Source organism: Sus scrofa, chromosome 7 (assembly GCF_054392235.1).
Source record: "Sus scrofa isolate SSC_HxYL_T2T_F1_AM1 chromosome 7, Sscrofa_HxYL_maternal_Yorkshire_Landrace_v2.0, whole genome shotgun sequence".
Lineage (NCBI taxonomy): Eukaryota > Metazoa > Chordata > Mammalia > Artiodactyla > Suidae > Sus > Sus scrofa.
In genome coordinates this window covers 20,227,258-20,252,751 of record NC_139389.1, presented here as the reverse complement: position 1 = coordinate 20,252,751, position 25,494 = coordinate 20,227,258, and the positions used below count along the sequence as shown (strand labels likewise).

The 25,494-nt window shown below is 42.8% G+C and overlaps 1 protein-coding gene across 25 annotated transcripts in view; it reads right to left on the bottom strand.

Moving 5' to 3' along the window:
- CARMIL1 (capping protein regulator and myosin 1 linker 1) overlaps positions 1–25,494 on the bottom strand; it is a 317,278-nt gene that overhangs the window by 145,474 nt on the left and 146,310 nt on the right. For all 25 annotated transcript variants that reach the window (XR_014809747.1, XR_014809753.1, XR_014809754.1 and 22 more), the window contains exons 5-9: positions 25,044–25,165; positions 17,355–17,452; positions 16,948–17,018; positions 16,616–16,689; positions 4,350–4,425 (exon numbers count right to left, since the gene is read on the bottom strand). Coding sequence is in view for 13 of the 25 variants with exons in the window: in XM_084967588.1 (XP_084823714.1) it covers positions 4,350–4,425; positions 16,616–16,689; positions 16,948–17,018; positions 17,355–17,452; positions 25,044–25,165 (441 nt within the window). In the remaining 12 variants the exon portion in view is untranslated. The remainder of the gene's footprint in view (positions 1–4,349; positions 4,426–16,615; positions 16,690–16,947; positions 17,019–17,354; positions 17,453–25,043; positions 25,166–25,494) is intronic.

Here is a 25,494-nt window from a genome sequence, read left to right as displayed (position 1 = left end):
ATTGGTGACCCCTTATCAGTATAATTCTTTGCTTTACAATATACGAAGGGAAGTGATCTTCTATGTTGTCATGTCATTACTCAGACATGCTTTTGCAAAGATTATTCTAATTTCCAGGAACAATCCACGGTATCATTACCTTTCCAGGGCTAGCTGAGAGCATCCAGAAAAGTAATTTACCAAAGCCAGGCTGTGAAGCTGGGCTTTCCTTTACCTGTTGGTCATAATTACTATAATAAAAATTTATTAGGAGTTCCCGTCATGGCGCAGTGGTTAACGAATCCGACTAGGAACCACGAGGTTGCGGGTTCGGTCCCTGCCCTTGCTCAGTGGGTTAACGATCCGGCGTTGCTGTGAGCTGTGGTGTAGGTTGCAGACGCAGCTCGGATCCCACGTTGCTGTGGCTCTGGCGTAGGCTGGTGGCTACAGCTCCGATTCAACCCCTAGCCTGGGAACCTCCATATGCCACGGGAGCGGCCCAAGAAATAGCAACAACAAAAGACAAAAAAAAAAAAAAAAAAAAAATTATTAAAGAAAATGTACGAAAAGTGTGTCCATCTTTAAGATGCCAGTAGGGGAGCGGTGTAACAAGTCATTCATGCTTACATTAATTATGCTTTTTGTTAAGCGCCAACTGCATGCATTGCTACACCAAAGAGTACACAGTGACCGACATTTTAAAGAGATACACACACAAACCTAGACACCAAGTAAAATATTACCATTACTGTAGTCTGCCCCAGGGTCTACTTCACGCTCAGCACTGTGTTCATGGATTGCAGGAAATTTTTTTTTTTTTTTTTTTTTTTTTTTTTGCTTTTTAGGGCTGCAACCGCGGCATATGGAAGTTCCCAGGCCAGGGGTCAAGTCAGAGCTGTGGCCTCTGACCTACACCACAGCCATAGCAAAGCCAGATTTGAGCCACACCTGTGATCTACACCACAGCTCACGACAATGCTGGATCCTTAACCCAGTGAGCGAGGCCAGGGAGGGAACCCACATCCTCATGGATCCTAGTTGGGTTCATTAACCATGAAGGGAACTCCTCAGGGGAAAATTTTTTAACAAATGAGTACAATGACTCTCCGAGAGCTTGTATTTAGTCAAAAATCAAAAGGAGAGTATCAAAACTACTGGAATCACTATAAAATAAGGAGTGAACTATTCTAAAACAAAACAAATATGAAAATTTGGTACTAAGAGGAACCACGTCCCTTTCTCAGCCCAATGATATTTTTAAAAGATCTAAAGAGTTCCCGTCATGACGCAGCAAAAACGAATCCGACTAGGAACCATGAGGTTGTGGGTTTGATCCCTGGCCTTGTTCAGTGGGTTAAGGATCCAGCGTTGCCGTGAGCTATGGTGTAGGTCACAGACGCAGCTCAGATCCTGCGTTGCTATGGCTCTGGCTTAGGCTGGCAGCTGTAGCTCCGATTGAACCCCTAGCCTGGGAACCTTCATATGCCACAGGTGCAGACCTAAAAAGACCAAAAAAAAAAAAAGATCTAAAAAGATTCAGTGATGCGCACTGATTTGCCTAAATTATAAAACTGAGAGAGTTGAACAAGACCCCAATTCTACTGTTAATGAGTCCAGAATCATGGTCCTATCTGCTTATTTGACACACCATCTATTTTTTAAATCCCTCTAGCCCTCTATTTAAATAAAGTTCAGAATAGTGACTGGTCAACTGGCTTTTCATGATCAGCATAAAGTATATGAGTCATATTTTGCCTGTGGTACCTTACACACAGCAGATTCTACTGAGCTAGGAGCAATCTTAACAACCCAGAGAACTCACATAACCTCAAAGGAAGTCACTTCTTTTTACACTTTATGTTTTAAAAAACCCAAAGTAGATGTAATGCCTTCTCTTTGCCTCAAATAAAAAACGTTCTGAGATGGTATATTGCCATACCCATCATAGGAAAAAGTATCATCTCTTTAACTTTGGGTTTAAAAAAAAAAAAAAAAAGGAAGAACTGGTATTCTTTTTGAAAACTTGCAGTGATGTTCCAAAGACCATTTTCCATTTTCCAAAACCAAACGTTAAAAATACGCACATGTGCATTTTTATGTCAAATCTCAGTTAATAGAAAAGCAGAGGGCACGCCTCAAATCCTGTCCTTCTACTTCCTGCTGCTCCAGGGGTCCCAAGGAAGCATATAAGTCTTTGCTTGCTTGTCTTGCCAAGACTAAAATAATTAAGTGCATGGTTTCTTCCCTAAACATCTAAGGCAGCTGAAAGGAGATGCTGACTGGGAGGAATCATGACAGAATTGCAGTGATTTGGGACAACTTCCAAAAGTGGGATATCCGCCACTTCCTCAAAGTTCTCTTGTGCCCCATATTGAAAATCGCGGGCTTAGATGAATGCCTGAATGACCCAGGAAAACTGACTTGGTAGCAAAGCATTGTCCTCAATCCCTAGGCTCATCTGCTTCCCATTCCTCCACTGGCTCCCATCTCACGCCTACAATTTCTGCTGGCTCAGTCCTGCAAATGACCCCTAACCCTGCAAGCAGCATATGAGGGGCTTCTGTTCCCAAATCTCCCATCGTGGCTGCCCATCTGGTCCCTGGGAATTCATCGACCTCAACTCCATCATCACTGAACTCAGACACCTCCCATGTTTAGCTGATAACAGTTTTCATAACTCATGCTCCCACATTTGTTCATTTCTCAGCCTCTTTGCTAATCTATTTTGATGATGGTAAAAGCAACAGTTGACAGTTGTGAAATGCCCATAATGTTAGGCATCGTGTCAGAATTTCTATACACATTATTTATTCAGCTCAATAACCTGCAGATGTATTATATTGCTATGTCCACTCATTCATTCAACTAAAGTGACAACTATTTATTAAGCCAGCTTTCATTAAGCAGCTATTAGGAGCCAGGTACTCTGGTAAGCACCGGATAGAGATTAAAAAATGAGACATTAGCTCCAACTATCTCACAGCAACAGGTACGCAGGAAACAAAGGCCCTGGAAGGTTAATTAACATACCTAAGGTCACAAAGCTTTATTGTAAGAGTCAGAATCTGCCATGGCCCAGGTTCAATCCCTGGCCCAGGAACTTCCCAAGTGCCTTGGTCACAGCCAAAAAAGAGTCAGATTTCTCTTTCCAAGCCCACATACTTTTTGTCTACCAACTGGTTCTCTCCCCCACCCCCTTTTTAGGACCACACCTTAGGGATATGGAAAATACCAGGCTAGGGGCCAAATCAGAGCTGCAGCTGCCAACCTATACCATGGCCACGGCAACACCAGATCCGAGCTACATCTGTGACCTACACCACAGCTTCCAGCAATACAGGATCCTTAACCCACAGAGTGAGGCCAGGGAGCAAATTCCCATCCTCGTGGACACTATGCAAGGTTCTTAACCCACTGAGCCACAACAGGAATGCCCACACTGGCTCTTAACGATTCCCCAAATGAGTTCTGCCCATGCTCATACCTACAAGACCTTAAGCCGCTCAGGCAAGTTCAGAGAACCAGCAGCCTGTCTGCCAGCAAATGTCAACCCTCCACTTTCAACAGATGCATGTCTCAATCCAAATCGTACCTCTTTGCTTTGAAAATCTTAAATCCTCAGTTTTCTATGACCCTTGCCACTTAGAGGCTTAACTAAAACAATAAAACCATATGTAAATTGGCTCCTATGCTTAAAGGAAGCAGCAGGAAGCAAACTCACGGACAAGTATTTGTCCATACAGTTGGTCTGAACATGCAAAAAAAAAAAAAAAAAAAAAAAAAATCCTAACAGAACATCTTATTTCCACTAGTAAAACAGATCAAAACTCTGCCGCCCCCCCACGCCTTACAAAAACTAACATTTCACATTGATTCAGTTTTCCTGACACATAAATCTGCCCAAAAACTCATCTAGAAACTTAACGTTAACTATCATAACTCAACCAGACCAACTCCACCTTAGTTAACGTTTCCCTAAATTCTTGGGAAGGGAAGCTGTGTGGAGATGGAAGGTGAAATAGGAGCATAAACTCTGCTGTTTGCAGCTGTGTGAATGTAACTTGAATAGATTTTTGTCAACAGAACGAGTGTGTACTGAAGGTGCCACTAAATGTGTCTTCCTGTTCATCATCTCAAACTGCCTGAAGCAGCTGGAAACAGGAGGAAGAACCACTCTGAAGCATCTCACATTACAAACTGTATATAATGTTCTGCAGATCATTTATAGGAAAATACCTCCCCAAGAGATAAGACATACGCAGCTTGTCGCTATAGTAGAAAAACAAACATGCGCGTGTTTTTTTAGTAATTATCGAGTTTCTGAAATTCGGCAAAGCTAAGCAACATCTGCAAAGTCCTCAATTACTTACCAGTTTGAGATCCTTAGAGGACAGCTTAGTGAACCACTGATTGTATTCCAGAGCAGCAATGATCGGTATTAGGTCCCTAGAAGCAGAAATAGCAAAATATATGAGCATACTCTTACAATAGCCACGCTGGTGCTTGCTTTTTAATCCCTGACATCCAAGTTGACTTATAAATTTCTATTCTTTACAAACCCAACAGCCAACTAAATCTATTTTGACCCCTAGACAACAATTAAATCTCCAGACAGATCCTCAGTATGAGGTGAGCAGAATTCCTCAGAGTTGATGTTGAATTACTTCTAGGAACTCTGATTCCCATTTCCGAAGGAAAACAGGTAGCAGTATTTGGATAACCTCCTTGCTCTAAGAGGAATCATATGTCTAACTCCACACCACCAGGTTTTATTTCTTTAGATCGCTCTTTCATAAATTCTTTAGCCATTAAGCATGGCATATACTCTCTAACAAGCAAGGACAGCGTCTAGCTGTATTACAAGCAAGGACAGCGTCTAGCTTGAAGTGACACCAAGTGGGATCTCTAATGCTTATTAGCAAGCATCCTAGAGTCATTTGGTACCTTTCTTGCAGTTCTTGGCACCAGATATGCACATGAGATATAGCCCAGTGTATTTTTTGTCTTATGCTTTACACAGGCTCGTCAGCCACAGAGTGAAGCTATTGGCATCAGAGATCTGCCACCACACCACACTATTATTCCAGCCTGACCTCCTATAGGCAAGCCCTTAACTCATGCTCAAGCCAAAAAGCAGACAATTCATCATTCATCAAACATATCATGGGAGTTCCCGTCGTGGCACAGTGGTTAACGAATCCGACTAGGAACCATGAGGTTGCGGGTTCGATCCCTGGCCTTGCTCAATGGGTTAGGAATCTGGCAGTGCCGTGAGCTGTGGTGTAGGTCGAAGACTCAGCTCGGATCCTGAGTTGCTGTGGCTGTGGCGTAGGCCGGTGGCTACAGCTCTGATTCGACCCCTAGCCTGGGAACCTCCATATGCCGCAGGAGCAGCCCTAGAAAAGGCAAAAAGAAAAAAAAAAAAAAGACAAAAAAATCATGAATGTCACAATCAGAATTATCTTTGACTTCTGTGTTCAGCTATGAAAACCCATGAATCCTTCAGCGCCTGTACCATAACATCACCTCCTCTGTAAGTCCCCTCAGGGTACCTGACATTTATTTGCATCTCTATTTAGCCTTTATTTTATTCTATTATGGTTTGATGCTTAAACATCTATTCCTTATCACCCCAGGTTGTTAAGTTCCTTGAAAGTCTCTGTCAGTTTCAGTTTTGTGGCTTCAGGGACATCACATCAGTTTTATCCTCAGGGCATGACACGTAGCAAATACTCAAATTTTTACTGAAATAGAAATGAAAAGCAGGAGGTGGAAAGAGAACTGCAAAGTTTTGCGGTACCAGGCCCCGTGCTAGGCACTTTACAGAGACCAGCTCATTTAAATCTCAAAACAAGCCTAGAAAGCATTCACACTTCACAGATGAAGAAATAGATGTTCAGAGACATACAATGAGACTTGGCCAAAGGGACAGAACTACATACAGTCAAAACCTGACCTCTGGCGCACGTGCATGTAGTTTCATCAGATTTGCATTAAAAGGCAAAATGAGCGCCCACAGGTAGTAGAGAAAACTACGTCAAGGAATCGTGGTTCCACATGCCGTCTTTTCCACCAATAAGTCTCTTTATTAACTTTGCTGAGTCTTATTTATTGGGGGGTGGGTCTATTTGGGGGCCACACTCTCAGCATATGTAAATTCCCAGGGTAGGGTTCCAATTGGAGCCACAGATGCTGGCCACAGCCACAGCCATGCCAGATCCGAGCCGCATCTGCAACCTACACCACAGCTCAGAGCCATGCCAGATCCTTAACCCACTGAGTGAGCCCAGGGATCAAACCTGTGTCCTCATGGATACTGGTTGGGTTCATTACCACTGAGCCATGATAGGAACTTTGCTAAGTTTTAGATTAAAAAATGAGAACATCTCTTCCCATAATTGTTTGATGGTCTCCACTCTCTCCCTTGACCAAGTTTCTCAGAACAAGTCCCAGCATCTCCCCCTGACCTCTAGTGATGGCTGTAGCTTCTCCAAGAGTGAATTCCACCTTACAATACAGGGCCTCCTGAAGCCTGCATTATCTGAGTGTCTTCTCCTGTAAGTGGTCATTCAGCAACTAATGCAAAGCATCCTCATTTCATCTCATGTGGTTTTAATGTCAAGTAGTGACTACACTTCAGAACCTCTTTATTGTGTATTCTGTTCTGTCACTTGATTTCATCTGAAGTGCAGCTGGCTTTTGTCATAATGAATTCATTTTCAGGCACTGAAGGGCCTATCTTTAATAGAACCAGGTTTTACATGAATGCAGTGGGCGAGACAGCATCATCTCTACATATGACAGGTAAAAACCTTGAAAGGAAGATTCTAGTACACCTGAAAGTCCAATTTAATATGTAATGACACCAGAAATGTTTGAAACATTAAATTTTTTAAATAGATAGCATTCCAGGTGCCTATTTGTATGATTAGAGCCAACGATTATAAATGGTAAAAACTACATGTAAAATGATAGATATAAACGCTCACAAATACAGACACTGTGTGTCTACATTTTTTAAGACAAAAAATATAGCAAAATGGTATGAGGATACCTAGCCTGGGGGGTTACATTAAATATGATATGAATTTTTTCTAATGCAATTCTTGTACTCTATTGTTTAATTTGCCTATATTGATCCATATTCATAATCTAAAAGAACCATCAAATTAAATACTCTCTGGGTGGCATAAATAAAATTTCGTTGTAGAAAAAAATGTCCATGAAGATGCATGCTGGCATGGTCTGCCCACCACATTTCTCTAAATTATGTCAATGCTTAGGCTTTTTAATGGTACAAACAAAAAACTGAAAGCTACATCATACTTCATTCAATAAACAATTACGTAGTACCTACTAAGTTCTGGGTAGGGGTAGTAGGCTCTGAGGTTTAAGTCACAAATAAGGGCAGCTCTTGTTCCACTGTTAAACTTCCGTGGTGGAGAAAGACCCCTCCTCAAATCTCTGCAGCCCAGTGGGAGACATGCTGGGAGGGGGCATGTTCAAAGAACCCAAGAGGACCTAAGTACTTCAGCCTGGAGTAAATGGGGAAGGGTCCACAAGGCTTGAGAGACAGGAGGGGGCCGACCAGGCAGGGAAAAGGGAACAGAGTGTTTCAAGTAATTAGGAATGGCACTCGCGAAGGCATGGGTACTCAAAAATGCCCGGCAACTCCATCCATTCATATAACCAACAACTGCCACCCCTGTGCAGCAATGAACACAACAAGCTAGCCCCTCCCCTTATAATAGTAATGACCTAACAGCCTAGCAGAAAGCTCAGAGAATAAAAGCAACTATAATAGAGTAAAATAATCCCTCTGGCATAGGGGGAATTGGAAGTACTATGTTGCAAATAAGAGACATCCATAAAGAAAAGGTAGTCAGGAAAGACTCTCATGAGAAGGATAGGATACAAGATACTGAGCCTTCTAGACAAGAAAGTGGAGTGAGAAACACATTGCCATCCCAGGAGAAAAGGCAACAGAGAAAGTACGGCTTAGAGAGTTTTAGAATCTGACACCAAAAGCATAATTTAAAAAAAAACAAACAAACAAACAAACAACAACAACAAAAAAAAAAACCACCCAGGAAGTTCCTGTTGCGGCACAGCAGAAACGAATCCAACTAGTATACATGAGGATGTGGGTTTGATCCCTGGCCTCACTCAGTGGCAGCTACAGCTCAGATTCAACACCTAGCCTGGGAACTTCCATGTGCCGGGGGTGCAGCCCTAAAAAGCAAGCAAACAAAAACCCCACTGATAAACTGGCCTTTATCAAAATCAAAAACTTTTCCCTGTGACAGATGCTATAAAGAGAAGAGTAAGACAATGACATGCTGAGGGAAAATATTTGCAAATCCCACTTCTGACAAAGGACCTAGTATCCAAAATGCATAAACAGCTCTCAGAAGTCAATAATAATTAACTGATTTTTTTTAATGAACAGAAAGATCTAAACAGATACTTCATCTAAGAAGATACACTGATGGCAAACGAGTACATGAAAGATGCTCAAAATCATTAGTCATATGAGAAACGCAATTTAAAGCCAAAATGAGAGGCCACTATAAAACTCCTGAATTGCTTTAAAGATAAGCAAACAAAAACAATATCAAGTTCAGACAAGGATACAAAGCAACTGAAACCTCATGCACTGCTGATGGGAATGCAAATGGCACACTCTAAGCGGAAAACAGTTTGACAGTGTCTTGCTAAGTTTTATGTACACTGACCATGATGATCCAACAATCTCAATCCTAGGTATTCACCCAAAAGAAATAAAACCTTATATTTACACAAAACTTACATCTGCGTATTTATAACAGCTGCATTTATAATTACTAAAAATTGGAAACAACACAGATGTAGATGCCCTCCAGTAAGGCTGTGAGACACCAGGATAGAAAAGGTAATAGTTTGGCTGCCACTTAGCCCCCCCTCCCTGTGTCTGTCTGCCCCCCTCTCTCTGTCTCTTCCTCCCTCTCCACTCACCATGAAATCCAGCTGCCCTGCTCTGAACAAGGCCAGGCCATGTGGAAAGGCCATAGACAGGAGAGTTCTCATCATGGCTCAGCAGAAATGAATCTGACTAATAACCATGAGGACGCAGGTTTGATCCCTGGCCTCACTCAGTGGGCTAAGGATCTGGCATTGCTGTGAGATGTAGAGCAGGTTGCAGACTCGGCTTGGATCTGGTGTTGCTGCCGTGTAAGCCAGAGGCCACAGCTCCACCTTGACCCCTAGCCTGGGAATCTCCATATGCCACAAGTGCAGCCCTTAAAAAAAAAAAAAGAAAGAAAGAAAAGAAAAGAAAAGGCCATAGGTTGGAATCCCAGCAGATAGCCAGCATCAATCACCAGACATGTGACTGAGGCTAGAGATGGCTCTAGAGTCAGCCCGTCTGATAGCAGCTGCTTGAAAGAGCCCAAGTAAGAAATGCCTAGCTGAGCCACATCCCTACAATGGGAACTGATAATGATAATGTGACGGTTCTTGCTATAGGCCATTAAAGTTTGGGGTGGTTTACAGAGAGCAGTAGAGAACTAGAATACTTAGGCTCTCAAAATAAGGCTTGAAAGCTACACTAGGGGAGGACCATGCATTGGCTCATGAGGCAAATGGCAAGTGCCCATCTCTAGTTCACAGTCACGGAAGTTAGTCTCAGCAGAGACAAGATTCAAACCCAGGCAAAGTGACCTATGATCTGGTTGTCTGACCTACTGTGCTGATACCTCACTAATGAATCATGTGCCCTCCATACTGGCAAAAGCCTTCAACCTTCAAATTTCCAGGGGAAAAGCCTTCAAATTTCCAGGGGAGCCAAGGTGGTAAATCCGTGAGCCTTCAAATCAAAAATTTCAAACCCAGATTTTCCATCGTGGCTCAGTGGCAACGAACCCAACTAGTACCCATAAAGATACAGGTTCAATCTCTGGTATCACTCAGTGGGTTAAAGGATCTGGTATTGCTGTGGCTGTGGCAGCTATAGCTGGGATTTCACCACTAGCCTGGGAACTTTCACATGCCAAGAGTGTGCCTCTAAAAAGACAAAAAAAAAAAAAAAAAAAAAAAGAGAGAGAGAGAGAGAGAGAGAAAAGAAAAAGAAATTCTAAACCCCTTTCATCACATTCCACCAACCACTTAGTTTCTAATTTGAAAGTCAATACCGAGATTATTCTCAGGTGATCTCTCTCCACCAAGGATTGTGCTCTGGTTCCTCTGGGACAGCAAAAAGATATTATTCTCAGGTGATCTCTCTCCACCAAGGATTGTGCTCTGGTTCCTCTGGGACAGCAAAAAGAAACTAACTTTCCCAGGCTATTAAAAGAAGTTAAAATATTTTTTAAAAAACAAAGAAACTGGCAAGCAACGTGCAATCTAAATCGCTTGCCAAATTCTTTGCTACTCTGGATTATAGATAATTTATTGAATGAGAATTTGCCACCTCATCTTTCTGATCTCTATGACTTCATAAGAATTTAATTTTTCCAGTTACTATTTTTGGGCCAAATTTCCCTCCTTATTCCTTTTCCCCTGCCTGCCTCCTTCCTGAAATTGTAAAAACCACTGACTCTTAAATAGTGTGAAATACCGCACGAGAGTGTTAATGAATGAAATATAATGGACAGATTTGAAGGACAGCTAGCAGGTCCCTTAATCTATACCTTGAGCAAAGCACAAAGGTGGACAGTAATGATCCCATGAGAAACATCATGGTTCTGTGTGGTAGAGCCACGTACCGCAGGACTAAGGCGCTCCCCCAGTACATCTTACAAACAGTTAAAAGCTTAAAGGAGGTGTTTCATGCAAGAACACTGTCTTGGAGTTCCTGTTGTGGTGCAGAGATAACGAACCTAACCAGTATGCAAGAGGACATGGGATCCTTAACCTCAGTAGGGTAAGAATCCGGAATTGCCATGAGTTGCAGCATAGGTCGCAGAAGCAGCTCAGATCCAGTGTGGCTGTGGCTGTGGCATTGGCTGGACCCCAGACGCAATGTGTTAAGCTCCGTGAAACATGCTTTCTCCTGGAAAGGCTGGAAAAAGTCAGAACCACGGCAGTATCTCCCTAACACATGCATGTGATAGCCTTTCTGGGGATCATTTAGACTTTTCTCCTTTACATCTAGTTTGAAAGTAGGAGTTGGGGAGTTTTAAAACTTGTTGTCTTTTTAGAGCCACACCCCTGGCATATGGAGGTTCCCAGGCTAAGGGTCGAATCAGAGCTGTAGCTGCTGGTCTCTACCACAACCATAGCAACGTGGAATCCGAGCTGAGTCTTAGACCTACACCAGAACTCACGGCAACGTTGGATCCCTCACCCACTGAGCAGGGCCAGGGATGGAACCTTGCTCAGATTTGTTTCTGCTGAGCCACGTCAGGAACTCCTTAAGACATTTTTAAATGCCATGCTCTACCAACCTTCCTGTTATTTTAATTTATACAGAGTAATGCCTATGAAGTATCAGATGGCAAGATGGACCACTCACCAATCCTGAGGACTTGACAGCCTGAAAGACTTCACAGATGAGGACACTGCCAGAGGCCTAAATGAAGAACCTCTAAATTTTTTGATCATTCACTCCTAACTGAAAAGTATTTTGAGCAAACATCTCCCCCAAATCTATGGGCTAATCTATAAATTTTACGCATGTGCTACTGTACGCACATATTAGGCTCAGAAAAAAAAACATACACAGACACAAAGAAAATGGATAAGAAAAAATAAGCATAAAGCAAGTTCTACTATTTTCTCTATATTCCTCAATACATCAGCATTGACTGTGTTTGCCACACGGTCCATCTGATCTGGGCTGGAGACTACTGTCTTAGAGAATTATTTACAGAAATTTAGGTGGAAACAGAAGCTAATGCTACTCACACCTGATTCCACCCTCTAAAGCATTTCTTCCATTTTAAGTGAGAGCAGGAATAAAGAGAGGGTGCTTAGAGGAGGAAAGAATTATACTGATGCCCTCAGGACAACCTTGACAAACGCTAATCCGCATTCCAAACTCTTCCCTGAAAGTATCAGGTGCATGAATGTCACCCTGATGAGTAAGAAATATGACAACACAAAAACATGAGTCTGAAGGGAATGAACTGCTGGCTGGGCTCTCATGGGCCAAGTTTAAGCTCAATGATGCATATCACTGCGTCTTTAGATGACAGAGAAGATTAGCTCCTCTTAAAATTCTCCAGGGAAACAAGAAAAATTGATGTATTTAAAGCTATGTATCCTCTTCTCCTCGGCACCACTACCTCTGCCCTCTGATTCCCTCCCACTCCAAATTACAGTGTAATTTTATTTTTAACATGTCAGCTCACAGACCATCGAGAGATCCCATGAGACATGTATATCAAAGCCTTTTCAATCCATGCATCATTTTGGCCCATTGATATCTAACGTAGAATAAATTTTAGGAATATACTTCAATAAAATTTGGGGAGCTATAAATAACAACCGAATGAGCATTTTCCAAGGACCTTCTTATTCCTATTCTTCTCCAGAGACTAATTGGATGGATCCAGCACGACTGCTGTCATCCTCTTGCCTGAATGTGTATTCAAAAACAACAGGGTCCCTGATCCGACATTTAGTTCTGATAGAACCATAGTCAATATAATCAATTAATCAATTACAGAATTTAAATTGCTTATAAATCTGTCTTGCAGTGCCTGGCAGACCCTTAGAGTTCTAGTGAGGTAGCAGAATATATATGAGAGCGAGGTTGGTCTACAGTAAAGAGAGAATAGCACACCAGATGACTCCTAAGCCTTCATAGGATGAATATGCTTCTCCATTTCTCAGTTCATGAGGCTCCTGTGATGTCAGTATTATAGAAGCATAACACTGGGCATGTCTCTGCAGAAGAGCAGATCCCAGGCAAATCAGATGGGGGAGGACATTAATAAGGTCTCTGTGTGAGAACAATGACAAGGGCACTGCCCTGTCCCTAGAACTGTACCTTCTTCTAAATCATCACCTGTGTGTGGTGATGGGGTCACTGAGAGATACTGTTTGCTCCATCCCTGTGCCCCAGATGATAAAACTGCCAAAATCATGTTTGGTCCTTCCTCTTATCAGACCTACAAATATCGGGACCACACACAGGACCCAGGTCTCCCATTTTGGATCTGAGCGGTCCTAGAAAATGGTAGTTTTAAAGCCCTGGGTGCAAAAAGACAATGACCTGAGTCAATGAACTGAAAGAAACACATGGAACCGTACAGGAATCAGACAGGAATTAGCCCTGGATTAGAATAGGTAACATGGAGCCAAACTGCGTGAAGAAAGCCATGACAGCAATAATTGCCAACTTAATTTAAGTATGGGGGACAAAGTACTTGAGTAATCTGATGGACTCTTAAAAACTAATCCCCTCAGCCTCCCAGGATCTTGATCTGCTCCCCTAGAGAGTTTAGTTTCCCTTGAAAAGTCCTTACTCTGAGCCACTGATTTGACTACAGAGTATCGGGTCATACAGCAGGAACAAGAGAGAGCGAGCCTAGCCCTTGTGAACTTTCCATTCCAGGAGCACTAATGACTTCAAGGACCCTGAAGAACAGATGTTTCAACCTATGATGACTAAATGCAGAGGGGGAGAAAGAATGGAATGAAAAATAAATTTGTGAATGATGGCCAATCGAAAGCGTGTTCAGAAGACTATATGAAACGTGTACAGCTTTCCAGAAAGAAGCCTACTGAAATGATCAGGCTCAGGGAAATCTACATGTGAATGTATGTGGCATCTCATTTAAGTAAATGTAAATTATAAATAAGATTGCTTATTTGTATCTGAATTGTGTTCAAAGAGAGATACCTGGGAGCTGACTGCCATAGTGGGAAAACTCATCTCTACATTTGGGAATTATTGCCCCTATTTTCTAACGCTGACTGCATAGTGGGAAAACTCATCTCTACATTTGAGAATTATTGCCCCTATTTTCTAACAAGCTCCAGCTCAACACATGGCCCATTTAAACTCTCCTCTTGCACCTCTAATTCCTCCATTCTCTTCTCCCCAACTCATACCCAAGTGAGAAAAACCACCTACCTCTCAAATAACCCACATCGCACTCAAATTCTGCCACTATGAATCCTTCCAAACAACTGTGCCATTTAAGTGTAGACTGTTCCTTCATGGATAACCATGCTCATTCTACTACAGACCAATGTTCACCCAATATAATGTGTTGCAACCTGACTACAAAAATACTGTTCATACAGGACATCTAACAGGATCCAGAGTGGCCTCTTTATATTGTAGCTGGCGCTAATCTTAATAGTAAGAACTCTGGGGAAAAAATTAAATCCTCAAGAAAGAGGGGATCAACTTTAAAGATCAGGGTGATTAGGCAGAGCTCTGAAAAAAAGTCAAAGTTCCTAGGCATTAGCAGGAAAAATGACATTTAGAGCAGTGATCCTTAGTTTTGTGCATCGAGCCTGCTGCAGTAAAAAAGTTTCGAGAACTCTCATTTTTTAATATTCAATTATAAACTAAATATTCAATAATCATGAATTACATATAAAACAGATAGAAATTTAAAAGGAGCCAACAATCATTATAAATAGAAGTTCTAATATTTTGTTCTGTAGCTCATCTTATATTTTCCCTTAGTTATATACATCCAGCACTGGAGGCCACTGGCCTAAAGCAGGAGTCAACGAGTTACAGCCCACAATGTCCTTTTTTTTTTTTTCTTGCCTTTTTAAGGCTGCACCTAGGGCATATGGAAATTTCCAGCATCAAATCAGAGCTGCAGCTGCTGGCCTATACTGCAGCTTGCAGCAATGCCAGATCCTTAACCCACTGAGTGAGGCCAGGGATCAAACCCGCATCCTCATGGATGCTTGTCAGGTTCTTAACCCACTGAGCCACAACAGGAATTCCCACAAAGTGTATTTTGCAAATAAAGTTTTATAGGAACACAGCACATTTTTTCAGTTACATGGTGTCTAGAGCTGCTTTCAAGCTCCATAGTGATGCACAAATTGATATATGCATATGAGAATCGAGCTGTCTTCTACTAAGTCAGAAATTAAAGTGATCTGCCAAAAAGGCAAACTGATGCCACTCTTCTTGCTGATTTTTTCTTTTTTTCTTGGAAAAGTTATTTTTTTATAAAATTGGTATCTATATTAGCATGTGATAAGGCTTATCAACATTAGCTTTAAAGGAATAAACTTTCCACTGTGGTTTTAATATCCAATATGATAAATATCAAAAGGCATAACTCACTTAATAAAAGCACAACCATTTTTAAGAATGTAAAGGGATACAGAGACCAAAAACATTGAGAGCTGATACTGTAAAGCTACCTACTAAGGCTACCTACTCCTTTCTTATTCTACATGCAATTGTCTGCCTTTATTGAAATATACAAGGTAAAATATCTTCCTTTTTTTCCCCCTCAGTTCACTTTTATATGAGCTACACAAGAATCAGCTTTGCCTAAATGGGAGTATGACATCCCCTCAAATATAGGAAAAGGGAAAACAGCTCTAAAGTACCATAAAAAGAAATGAGATGTGAGCTTGAGAAGCAGAGGCTTCAGGCATTTCAGCCACATCTACAGAAGCAGCTGAGCTCACTTCACCACACCTTGCGGGTCCAGGCTGTGCAGAAAAGAGCCACATCCATCCAGGACAGTTCAGTTAGCTAGAACTCTTCAGGGACCTGGCTAAAATTCTGGATTTCATACCGGGTAAGTGGAAAAAATATCTTGAAATGGCATCTGGGGGGCAAGGTGTGGGTGTTAAGAAGAGGCAACCATCCACTCTCCAACTCCAGCTGTCCAAATGGCATAAAATCTCAGATTTCTCTCTCTCTGTTCCAAACAGACAGAGGAGATTTCAGGAGTTGGGAATGACTGCGTTGGCCTATCCTATCTGCTTACTTAAAATAACCAGCAGCATCTCCAGGGCTCAAGAGATTGGGACAGGCCAGAATAAAGGACAAGACTGGGGGTGGGGTGGGAGGTTGCAACACCCAACTTTGCCCAGGAGCAAAATCACTTTGCTAGGTCTGCTCTAGCAGAGAGAAGAGGGAAGAGAATGAAGCTCCTTCTGTGGTGTCTGATCACACAAGCCAGAGCCCTGAACATATTAACGTCAACATCTTAAAAAACCTAAGAGTTTCTCAAAAAACTTGTAACAGGTTTCATAGTTTTATTTTCATTAGCATAAGGCAGATATTGGCAACCTGATTTCCACCAGTGCGTGCGTATAACCATAGCAACGCACCATTCATATAGAAACTGTAAAATAAGAGTCACTGTATAGGATTTTAGCGCAATGGTCCCTCCTAGAAAAATGTCCTAAATGGCAGTTAAGCAAAATCATTCTAGGTTTTCTATACAGGGTAGAGAGAACCTAAGAATGAAATTGTTTCCACAGTTTCTAAGTGTAAACTGTGGATTTGAGATACACACAGGCACCCCCATCCCAAACCATTCACAGTGAGGAGCACAATGGAAACTATTACTTAGAAGGCAAGCTCCAGAGTTTCTCAGATTCTCCTGACTCCCCTGAAAAAGGATTTCTGGAGATAATGTACCCTCCTAAGTACCGGCAGACACGGGCAGGTCTGAAAGCAAAATCAGAGGTGAAAGAAAAGAAAGAAGTAGCTTACCTGTGGTCAAGATGACTGAAGTCTTGTAAATTCAATTCCCTGGTGTCTTGTGTCAGGTAAATTGTATCCACGTCCTGTTTGAAATATAATTCAGTCATGTAAATAGTCCACGGAGACGACCAGAGAAGCAAGAGAGATGCAAAAAGAATCAGACAAAGAAACAGGCAGATCTTGGTGACATCTGAGGAAGGAAGATTTTAAAGCAAACCATGAGTGATGCAGAAAAACGAGAGAGAGGAATAAACCAGTCGAATATCGGAATATTCTCCAGGTGTGTGAGTGTATCATGTAAGTGTGTGTTTGTAAGTGTGCGTGCACACAGATACACTTACCCATTGTACTTCTTCCCTGTATGAAAATCCAAGCCAGTCGCAGACACAGGCATACATCTGAGAAAATCCACCTGAAATATGCAAGACAAACGTGACCAGTTTGCAGCGAGACGATTTTTAGGGGAAAATTTTAAAGCTTAAATATGGCCGACGTGGACAATGCTGATTATTCTTTCCGTTTGGGAAAACAGCAGATTTTCCCCCCCCCGGTCTATAGTAAGTACATGGCAGGATGCAGTGCAGCTTAAATACAGGACGTTTGTCCACCAATCTGAAGTCTGTGCAGTACTAATTACACCTTCAAACTAATTGTACCTTTACGGCAGCACACTAGGAATAGCCTTCACTTCCTGGCAAAAGGGCAGCCAGCCAGCCATTTATTTTTTGGTTTTAAAATGCACGCTCACCACAGGGGCCCTGCTCGGCCACAGGCTGGCTATCCCACAGAGCCTGGAGACTGGCCAGCCGCTCAGATGGCTCCATGCAGACTTTTTTCATGATTCTCCTGTAAGATCAACAACAACGATACATTTCAAAAAATCCAGCTTTCTGAACTGCACTCAGTAATTTATTTTGTGATATGCCTTTTTGGGGAACAAAGATGAGGATTCCATTTTTTGAGCACCAGCCAGCTATGGGAACTTAATTTACCTTCATGTATAAGCTAAAGTATGTCCATGTTATTTATGTAATATATCCCCCATATTATTTGTTTTAGAACATGAGATTTCAACAGCCTAGTTCAAAAAGAGTGTGTCTACGTCATACATTATTAGATGTGTATACTAAACAGTAATGTAAATTAATAATTTTCAAGGAATTAAGTACGAACCTCCTCTTCCGTCCTTCCATAGAACAAATGGAACTTAGCATTTCGTACTGGAGGATCTGTTCCTTTTACTATCTCTTCCCCTGGACTACAGCTTCTCTGGGGCTTGTGCTTACAGGAACCCAAACACGGCTCAAGACAGTTAGCAAATAACATGCAATGGGGAGTCTGGGAGCTCAGGGGGCACCAGGATGGAGGGGAGCCTTAGAGGTCAAATGAAGTGATTGAGATTTTGTCCTCAGGGCAATGAGGAGACACAAAAAGGCTAAATGGGGAGCAGGAGATGATGAGACGACACTGTAAACAAACACCTACCAGCCAGGAAGTATAGGGCAAACTCTGGAAATAAAGAGCAAAATAACTGGAGAAATTAAAGAGAATGTCCCAGGACGGTCTGGGGAGAGTCAAGGTCATGAATTGTTGGTGGCACCAAGCTGACCAGCTGTGGGCTCTTCCCCTGCAGCTCCCGGCAGCCCAAATACATGAGGAGAGGAGGCAGCTGGCTTGCCACAGGGATGCAGGCTTTCCAGGCCACCGAGCCAGAAAAACAGTGGGGACAGAAGGAGCAGAGGGGTACTGACAGGGCCTCGCTGGAAGGATGGACATCATGGGGCTCAGGGGTCAGGAAAGGAAGGGAAGGCAGGAAGGAGATGAAAGAGGAAAAGCCAAAGGATGCGCGACCTGGAGGTCTGTTCCCCCCACTCCCACCCCCTCTCCCTAGAGTCCAAGTATTGGTCCTTCTAAGAGAAAGAAAGTGAAAGTCCACAGGCTGTGGTCAGAGAGCGAGGACTTATTATGACTTCACCCCAGAAGAAGCTGTTGAGATGACAAGGTCTCGGGGGTGGCTACGGAGGGGAAGGGGGCGGCAGGGAGAGAAAGGGTGTTAGCAGATCAGTCACCCAGGACTGGGATCGGACCTGGGTACAAAGGGGTAAAATAAACATACTAAGTCATACTGAACATTAATTTTTTAAATGATTTTCAAGGACTTTGTGTATAATGCTCATCTCTATGAATTTCCATCACCTTGTAGAATATTCCAAGAGAATGTTCCTGGTATTTCCATTTTCTGATTGGATGAATTCCAGAGCAAATGTGCTAGAGCCTGACAAGGTGCCTGGCTGGCTTGCTCTATTCCTAGAGAAAAACTCAAAAAATACACACCCCAGCATTTACATACAAGCATTCTGCTAGGACTGAAAATATTCCCCCTTCTTTATATAATTTTTATGACTGAAGCACAAGCAGATACAAACAATTGAGACCAAATGTCAGTGATTTCCTTCAAATTCTTGTGTAAAAGCATGAGATCCACCAATGCAGCATGATTTTTCTCAATTTTACCTGAACACACCTTATCACTAACTTCCGTTATCCTAAAAGTGGGGGACAACTGTGGGTTTAAGAAGTCACTCACAATGAAAGCGGATGTTATAGAATCTGGCAATTTGGAATAGTTCACCTTGGTTCCGTACCATCATTCTGGTATTTCAGTGGCATCATTTTCTGGCTACATGACAGCACAGCCAGATATTACGCAAAGAAAGAGCAGAGCAGTCAGGAGCAGATACATTTACACAGATGAATTAAGTGAACCTGGGATACACAAAAGCTGAATTTATGTCTGGCTTCATCTGAGATCACATTTCTCTTCTAAAATGTGCTTTATTTCAGCTGAACTGTAGGGTATGCTGTTTCGATGATGCACAGAATAAAGTTAAGCTAGTCAAAAACAGAAAATAAGGCAAGAAGCCAGGAGAATTAAGAATAGGAGGGTGGCACTCAGCCATAACAATGAACAAAATAATGCCATTTGCAGCAACATGGATGGAACTAGAAAGTCTCATACTGAGTGAAGCCAGTCAGAAAGAGAAAGACAGATAACATATGATATCTGGAATCTAAGATATGGCGCAAATGAACCTATCTACAGAAAAGAAACAAACTCATAGACATGGAAAACAGACTTGTGGTTGCCAAGCGGGTGGGGGGTGGGGGATGGACTGGGAGTCTGCGGTTAGCAGATGCAAACTATGGCATCTGGAATGGATACGCAATGAAATCCTGCTGTATAGCCCAAGTATATCTAATCACCTGTGATAGAACATGATGGAGGATAATGTGAGAAAACTGAGTCATTTTGCTGTACAGTAGAAATTGACAAAACACTGTAAGTCAACTACAGTAAAAAAAAAAAAAAGTTACAAATAAAAATGAGGGGAAAAAAAGAATAGGAAGGTGGCAGTCTAGGGTTATAGGGGGAAAGGAGCTAATTCTCACGGCAAGTTCAGAAACCAGAGCCTAACTTTACTCCAAAAGCAACACTAGACAGTCACACTGAGAGGTAAGGGGAAATGACCCGAAGAGTGGGGCATCAGCTAGTGTAGATGACTGTGTGGACAGGGCCCTGTCCTAAGGAGGCTACACCTAGCCTTTCTCTCACCTTCACAACCACCCTCCAGACTCAGTCTCTGTCTGAGTTTTTCCAAGTAGGTCCCCTCTGTAACAGTTCTCATTGTTCTTTTTTCAGGAAGATGGGGGAAAAAATTAGATTTTGGAAACTCAAGGAGTCTCAAGTGCATTTATTTACATAAAAGATAAGGTTATAAGAACTTCCAGAAGGTGGCCACTGTTTCTTACATATTCTAACACTAGACACAAGGAAGGGAAGGAAAACCAAGCCGACATGAGTTCTGCCTGCAGCTAAAGAGCAGCGAAGAGCCATCTGTGGACGCATCCCAGGGCTGCAGCTCACACACACGGACACAGAGACAGAGCGTGTGTGTCAGACAGGCAGACAAAGGAGCTGCGGTCACAGTAAGTGCCCTAACGGGTACACCGAAATCCTAGAAAACGGATAGGCACATCCTGCCACTGACTCACAGGCAGTACTACACAGGTTAAACCAGCTACATTTACATGATGTGCATTTAATTTACACAAGACTCAGAAAAGAGTTCTGTGCAGCAAGGAATCGTGAACTCCATGACAGGCATGCCCACTCTCTAATGCAAACCTCATGCTGAAATTGTTGACGTGGAAAGAAAAAATTTGTAAATTACTTTACTCCACTGAAAGTAATTGGTTTATCTAAAATTCAATTCCAGCGCTCATCCTATACAAGGTGGCAGCTGTCCTGGGAAGAGTACAGGTTTTATTGATGCAAACCACACCACAAAAATTGTTACCTACTGTTTTAGAAAAGTGTAGGAACGACCAGGGCCTGGAAAGCACTTTTTTTTTCCTTCCGGTTTACCCATCAACTCCTATTTTGCCACTTCTCTTCACAGTAACCTCACCTTTTCATACTTAATTGGCTTTTGACCTCAAGGGGGACTTGCAATATGATTTTTATCATGATAGTGAAGACATATTGTCCTGACATATTGACACTAATACCCAGCCTACTTGCTTTGAAATTGTCACATATATGAAAGATTAATCAAACATGCTGAAAGCCTAAGAAGATCATGTTAGAAAGTTACTCTTCTGTCACCTAAAAAAGGATATTAGCCACACTTAACAAAAAAGCCAAATTAGAGAGATGCAATCAACATACATACAGACATATACAAATATTGAAAAATCATGCACATCATAGAAATTCTCTGTAAACATCACCCATTTCCATTCTGAGATAAAAGTTATGGAGCATTAGAGTTAGGCAGTGTACATGAGCAAATTTAATCCTCACAAAACTGTGTATCATTATTCCTATTTTACAGATGAGGACACTTCGGCATTGAGAAGTGAGTTAACTTGCCTAGAGAATCTGGACATTCTGCCCCTTCCAGTTCCACCTCAAGGCTCTCTCCCCCCCAAGTTCATAAGCAGCACTGCAAGACTGACTCTTCTCCCTTAAGCATAGCTGTCATTTAATTCTAAAGTTCAAAAGCCCTCACTAACCCCTAGTGCCTGTCCCAGAGGCTTTTATTCAGGCCCTGTCCAGGTGGACATCATCTTCTCCTCACAGGGTATCTGCAGGCTCCCAATTTCAACACTGCTGCTGTCCTCCCAAGGCAAGTAAAGTTGCAGCTGCTCCTGCCCTCGCCTCTGCCATTCCCCACCTGAGAACTCTTCCCAAGGCCCACCCCTGACAAAAGCCCTCCTATTTAAAAAAAAAGGGGGTGGGGGGAAACCAAACACAAATCAAACATCATTTTCTTGACATCCTAAGTTAAACAGAACTTTCCCGTCTCTGAAATCTTAGGGTGTTTCACTCTCTTCACATTATTATTTGCGGAACTTTCTTTCATTACCTTTAGACAATAAACTCTTAGAGGTCAGGAAACATTTCACACATGTACTTATGCCTCAAGAAGTTCTGGAGTTCCTGTTGTGGCCCAGTGGTTAACGAATCCGACTAGGAACCATGAGGTTGCTGGCTAGATCCCCGGCCTTGCTCAGTGGGTTAAGGATCTAGTGTTGCCATGAAGTGTGGTGTGGGTCGCAAACGCGACTCAGATCCCGCGTTGCTGTGGCTCTGATGTAGGCTGGTGGGTACAGCTCCAATTCGACCCCTAGCCTGGGAAACTCCATATGCCACAGGAGCAGCTCAAGAAAAGGCAAAAAGACAAAAAGACCAAAAAAAAAAAGAAGTTCTTAAGAGTGACCATTTTCTAAATTAGTTCTAACTCATCCTAATGACCCAATTTCTTTTTTTTTTTTTCCATTTTTTTTTTTTAATCTCAGGAGTTCCCATCATGGCTCAGTGGAAGCAAATCTGACCAGCATCCATGAGGATGCAGGTTCGATCCCTGGCCTCACTCAGTGGGTTAAGGATCCAGCATTGCCTTGAGCTACAGTGGAGGGTGCAGATCTGGTGTTGCTCTGGCTGTGGCGTAGGCCAGCAGCTGTAGCTCTGATTCGACCCCTAGCCTGGGAACCTCTATATGCCGTGAGTACAGCCCTAAAAAAAAAAAATCTAGTTTGGGTTTGGAGAGCAGCCAGGGTTCTTGATATTAGAAAAGCAGACAAAACAGTTCCTGAAGGGAACTGTCATTACAGCCACCTCTGTGAAAGTGGATTAAACAACTCTCAGCACCCTCCCAATGTTCCTGTCTTAGAGGTGAGGCCTCCAAGGACAGGGACTATCTTACAACAAAGATGAATGTTAACAAAACAGTGCTAACTAACAGTGATTTGACTTTTAACTTTCCATTTTCTCCTTTAATCTTTACATTTTCTCTATATTTTAAAATAAACTTTCCTCGGAGATACTGTCGTGGCGCAGTGGTTAACGAATCCGACTAGGAACCACAAGGTTGCGGGTTCGATCCCTGGCCTCACTCAGTGGGTTAAGGATCCAGCGTTGCCGTGAGCTGTGGTGTACGTCGCAGACGTGGTTCAGATCTGGCGTTGCGGTGGCTCTGGCGTAGGCCGGTGGCTACAGCTCCGATTCGACCCCTAGCCTGGGAACCTCCATATGCCACGGGAGTGGCCCAAGAAATGGCAAAAAAGAAAAAAATAATAAATAAATAAAAATTAAAAAATAAACTTTCCTTATTTAATTGGGGGGGTGGATGTCACTCTGTTACAGAGGGAGAGAGGAAGAGAAACATCCTGACACATACATGTAGAGGGGAGATGAAGAAAAGATTCTAGTGTGAATATTAATTTCAATATTAATTAAATATCTCAATTTTTTCCCTACTTGCATTTTTCTAAGTATAGTCAAGGAGACTGGTTATATTTTATACATATTTATGAACTCTTTATATATTTGATTTTGAGCGTGGATTTTTTTTTTTTTCCCCTCTTTTTAGGGCCACACCCGCTATGTATGGAGGTTCCCAGGCTAGGGGTCCAATCAGAGCTGCAGCTGCCAGACTACACCACAGCCACGGCCACAGCCATATAGGACCTGAGTTACATATGCAACCTACACCACAGCTCACAACAACGCTGGATCTCTGACCCACTAAGCGAGGCCAGGGATTGAACGAACCCACGTCCTCGTGGATACTAGTTGGATACGTTTCCGCTGAGCCACAATGGGAAATTATATTTAAGTAAAACCAGAAATTCAAGTCCTCACAACTTAGCATTTCCTTTATATCCAGGCAACCTGAGATGATTCGAGAACTGGTTAGGGGAACTGAGGGCTGCCTGGTTTATTTGCCCTCCTCATTTGCCTGCTTCCTGGTATCTGCTCGTCAGACTTTGCTGGGTGATCAGTTTCAACCTGAGCAAGGTGAGGGCTGAGCACCCAGGGTCCCCACCATGGGCTCAGATAACACATTTGACGGGACAAATAAAGGAGGCTTGAGAATTCAAACGCAAAAGGTTTGAAAGACACGAAGGCTAGTAGGTGCTCTGCTTTTTCGCCTCTTAATATACAGGCAGAGTATCACAGGGACCTGTTCCATGAAGGGCAACAGTCCCCCAAATCTCCCTCCTACTCCTGCCACGCAAAGTGCCCAGCTAACTGTCCCTGTGCTCTGAATGAGGTTTTCCCATCTCTTCAGCAGCAGAGGTATTCTCATTACAAACTATGATTTTATTTCTGACATGAGGCTCTCTTGGCTTCTACCTCAGCCAGTTGAACTCCCACTTGCCAACAATTCACACGCTGCCTAAGTACAAACTCGGGTACCCAAGCACAGACTCCTGGTTTAAAATGCTTGTTCAAAAAAAAAAAAAAGAGGGCAGGTTCAGACAGCATGTACTGACATCCCTCCTGTGTATTTCAGAAAAGTAAGAGGAAAATGAGAGAAGCTGATTTCAATGTTCAGGTTTTGGTTGGTTGGGGTTTGTTTTGTTTGTTTGTTTGTTTTTTGGTTAAGTTTCCTCTTACCAGATAGGGGAAAAAAAAAAAAAAAAAAAAAAAAGGAAGGAAAAGAAAGCATTCACACACCTCACTGATGCTACAATTGATGCCTCCCTCCAAAGTGTCCAGCCCCTGGCATTCTGCTAAGAGGTGTGAGGAAAATCCACACCAGGGTAAATCTCAGGCCCTATTAAAAAGGTTTCCATTTTAGTCTTCAGAGGAGAGGTTACAGGATTGCCTTCCTGGCTCAAGTTCTTTAAAGAATAAGGCACAGCCCTACAGAAAATCTCGGGCCTGCAATGCAAAGGTCTGAAGGAGGGTTTTGATGGTCAATGTCTAAGGGGAGAAGGGAGGGTGAAAGAGGAACCACCCATCTATATTTCGGGTGGTTTTCACTCTGAGGTCCAACAAGTGCCCTGCTGCCCTTGCGGGAATAAGCCTCGGGGTCCCGCTTCTCTGTAGCTAAGTCCAGCAACACCCTCAGCCCCAAGAACTCACACGGGCGAGAGGCCAGGGAAGATCCTGCGCAGGCAGGTGCCCACGTGTGCCAGCACCTCACTCACGTCCTCGGGCGATGCCATCTTCATGGAGATGCTGCATTTCTCCATTTCCACAACCATCTGCAAGAACCAGGTTGGACATGGCTTAATAATGAATCCAGTGCATTACTTTATTTTATTGGCCACGGCATGCAGCAGCTTGATGGGGGAATCTCAGTTCCCAGACCAGGGCTCCAACTAGGGCCACAGCAGTAAAAGCACCAAATCCTAACCACCAGGCCACCAGGGAACTCCTTTAAATTTTTCCTTTTAAATGATATAAACTCCGAAATTCCCATTGTGGCTCAGAGGTAACAAGTCCAACCAATATCCATGAGGATGTGGGTTCAATCCCTGGCCTCGCTCAGTGGGTTAAGGATGCAGCGTTGCTGTGGCTGTGGTGTAGGCCA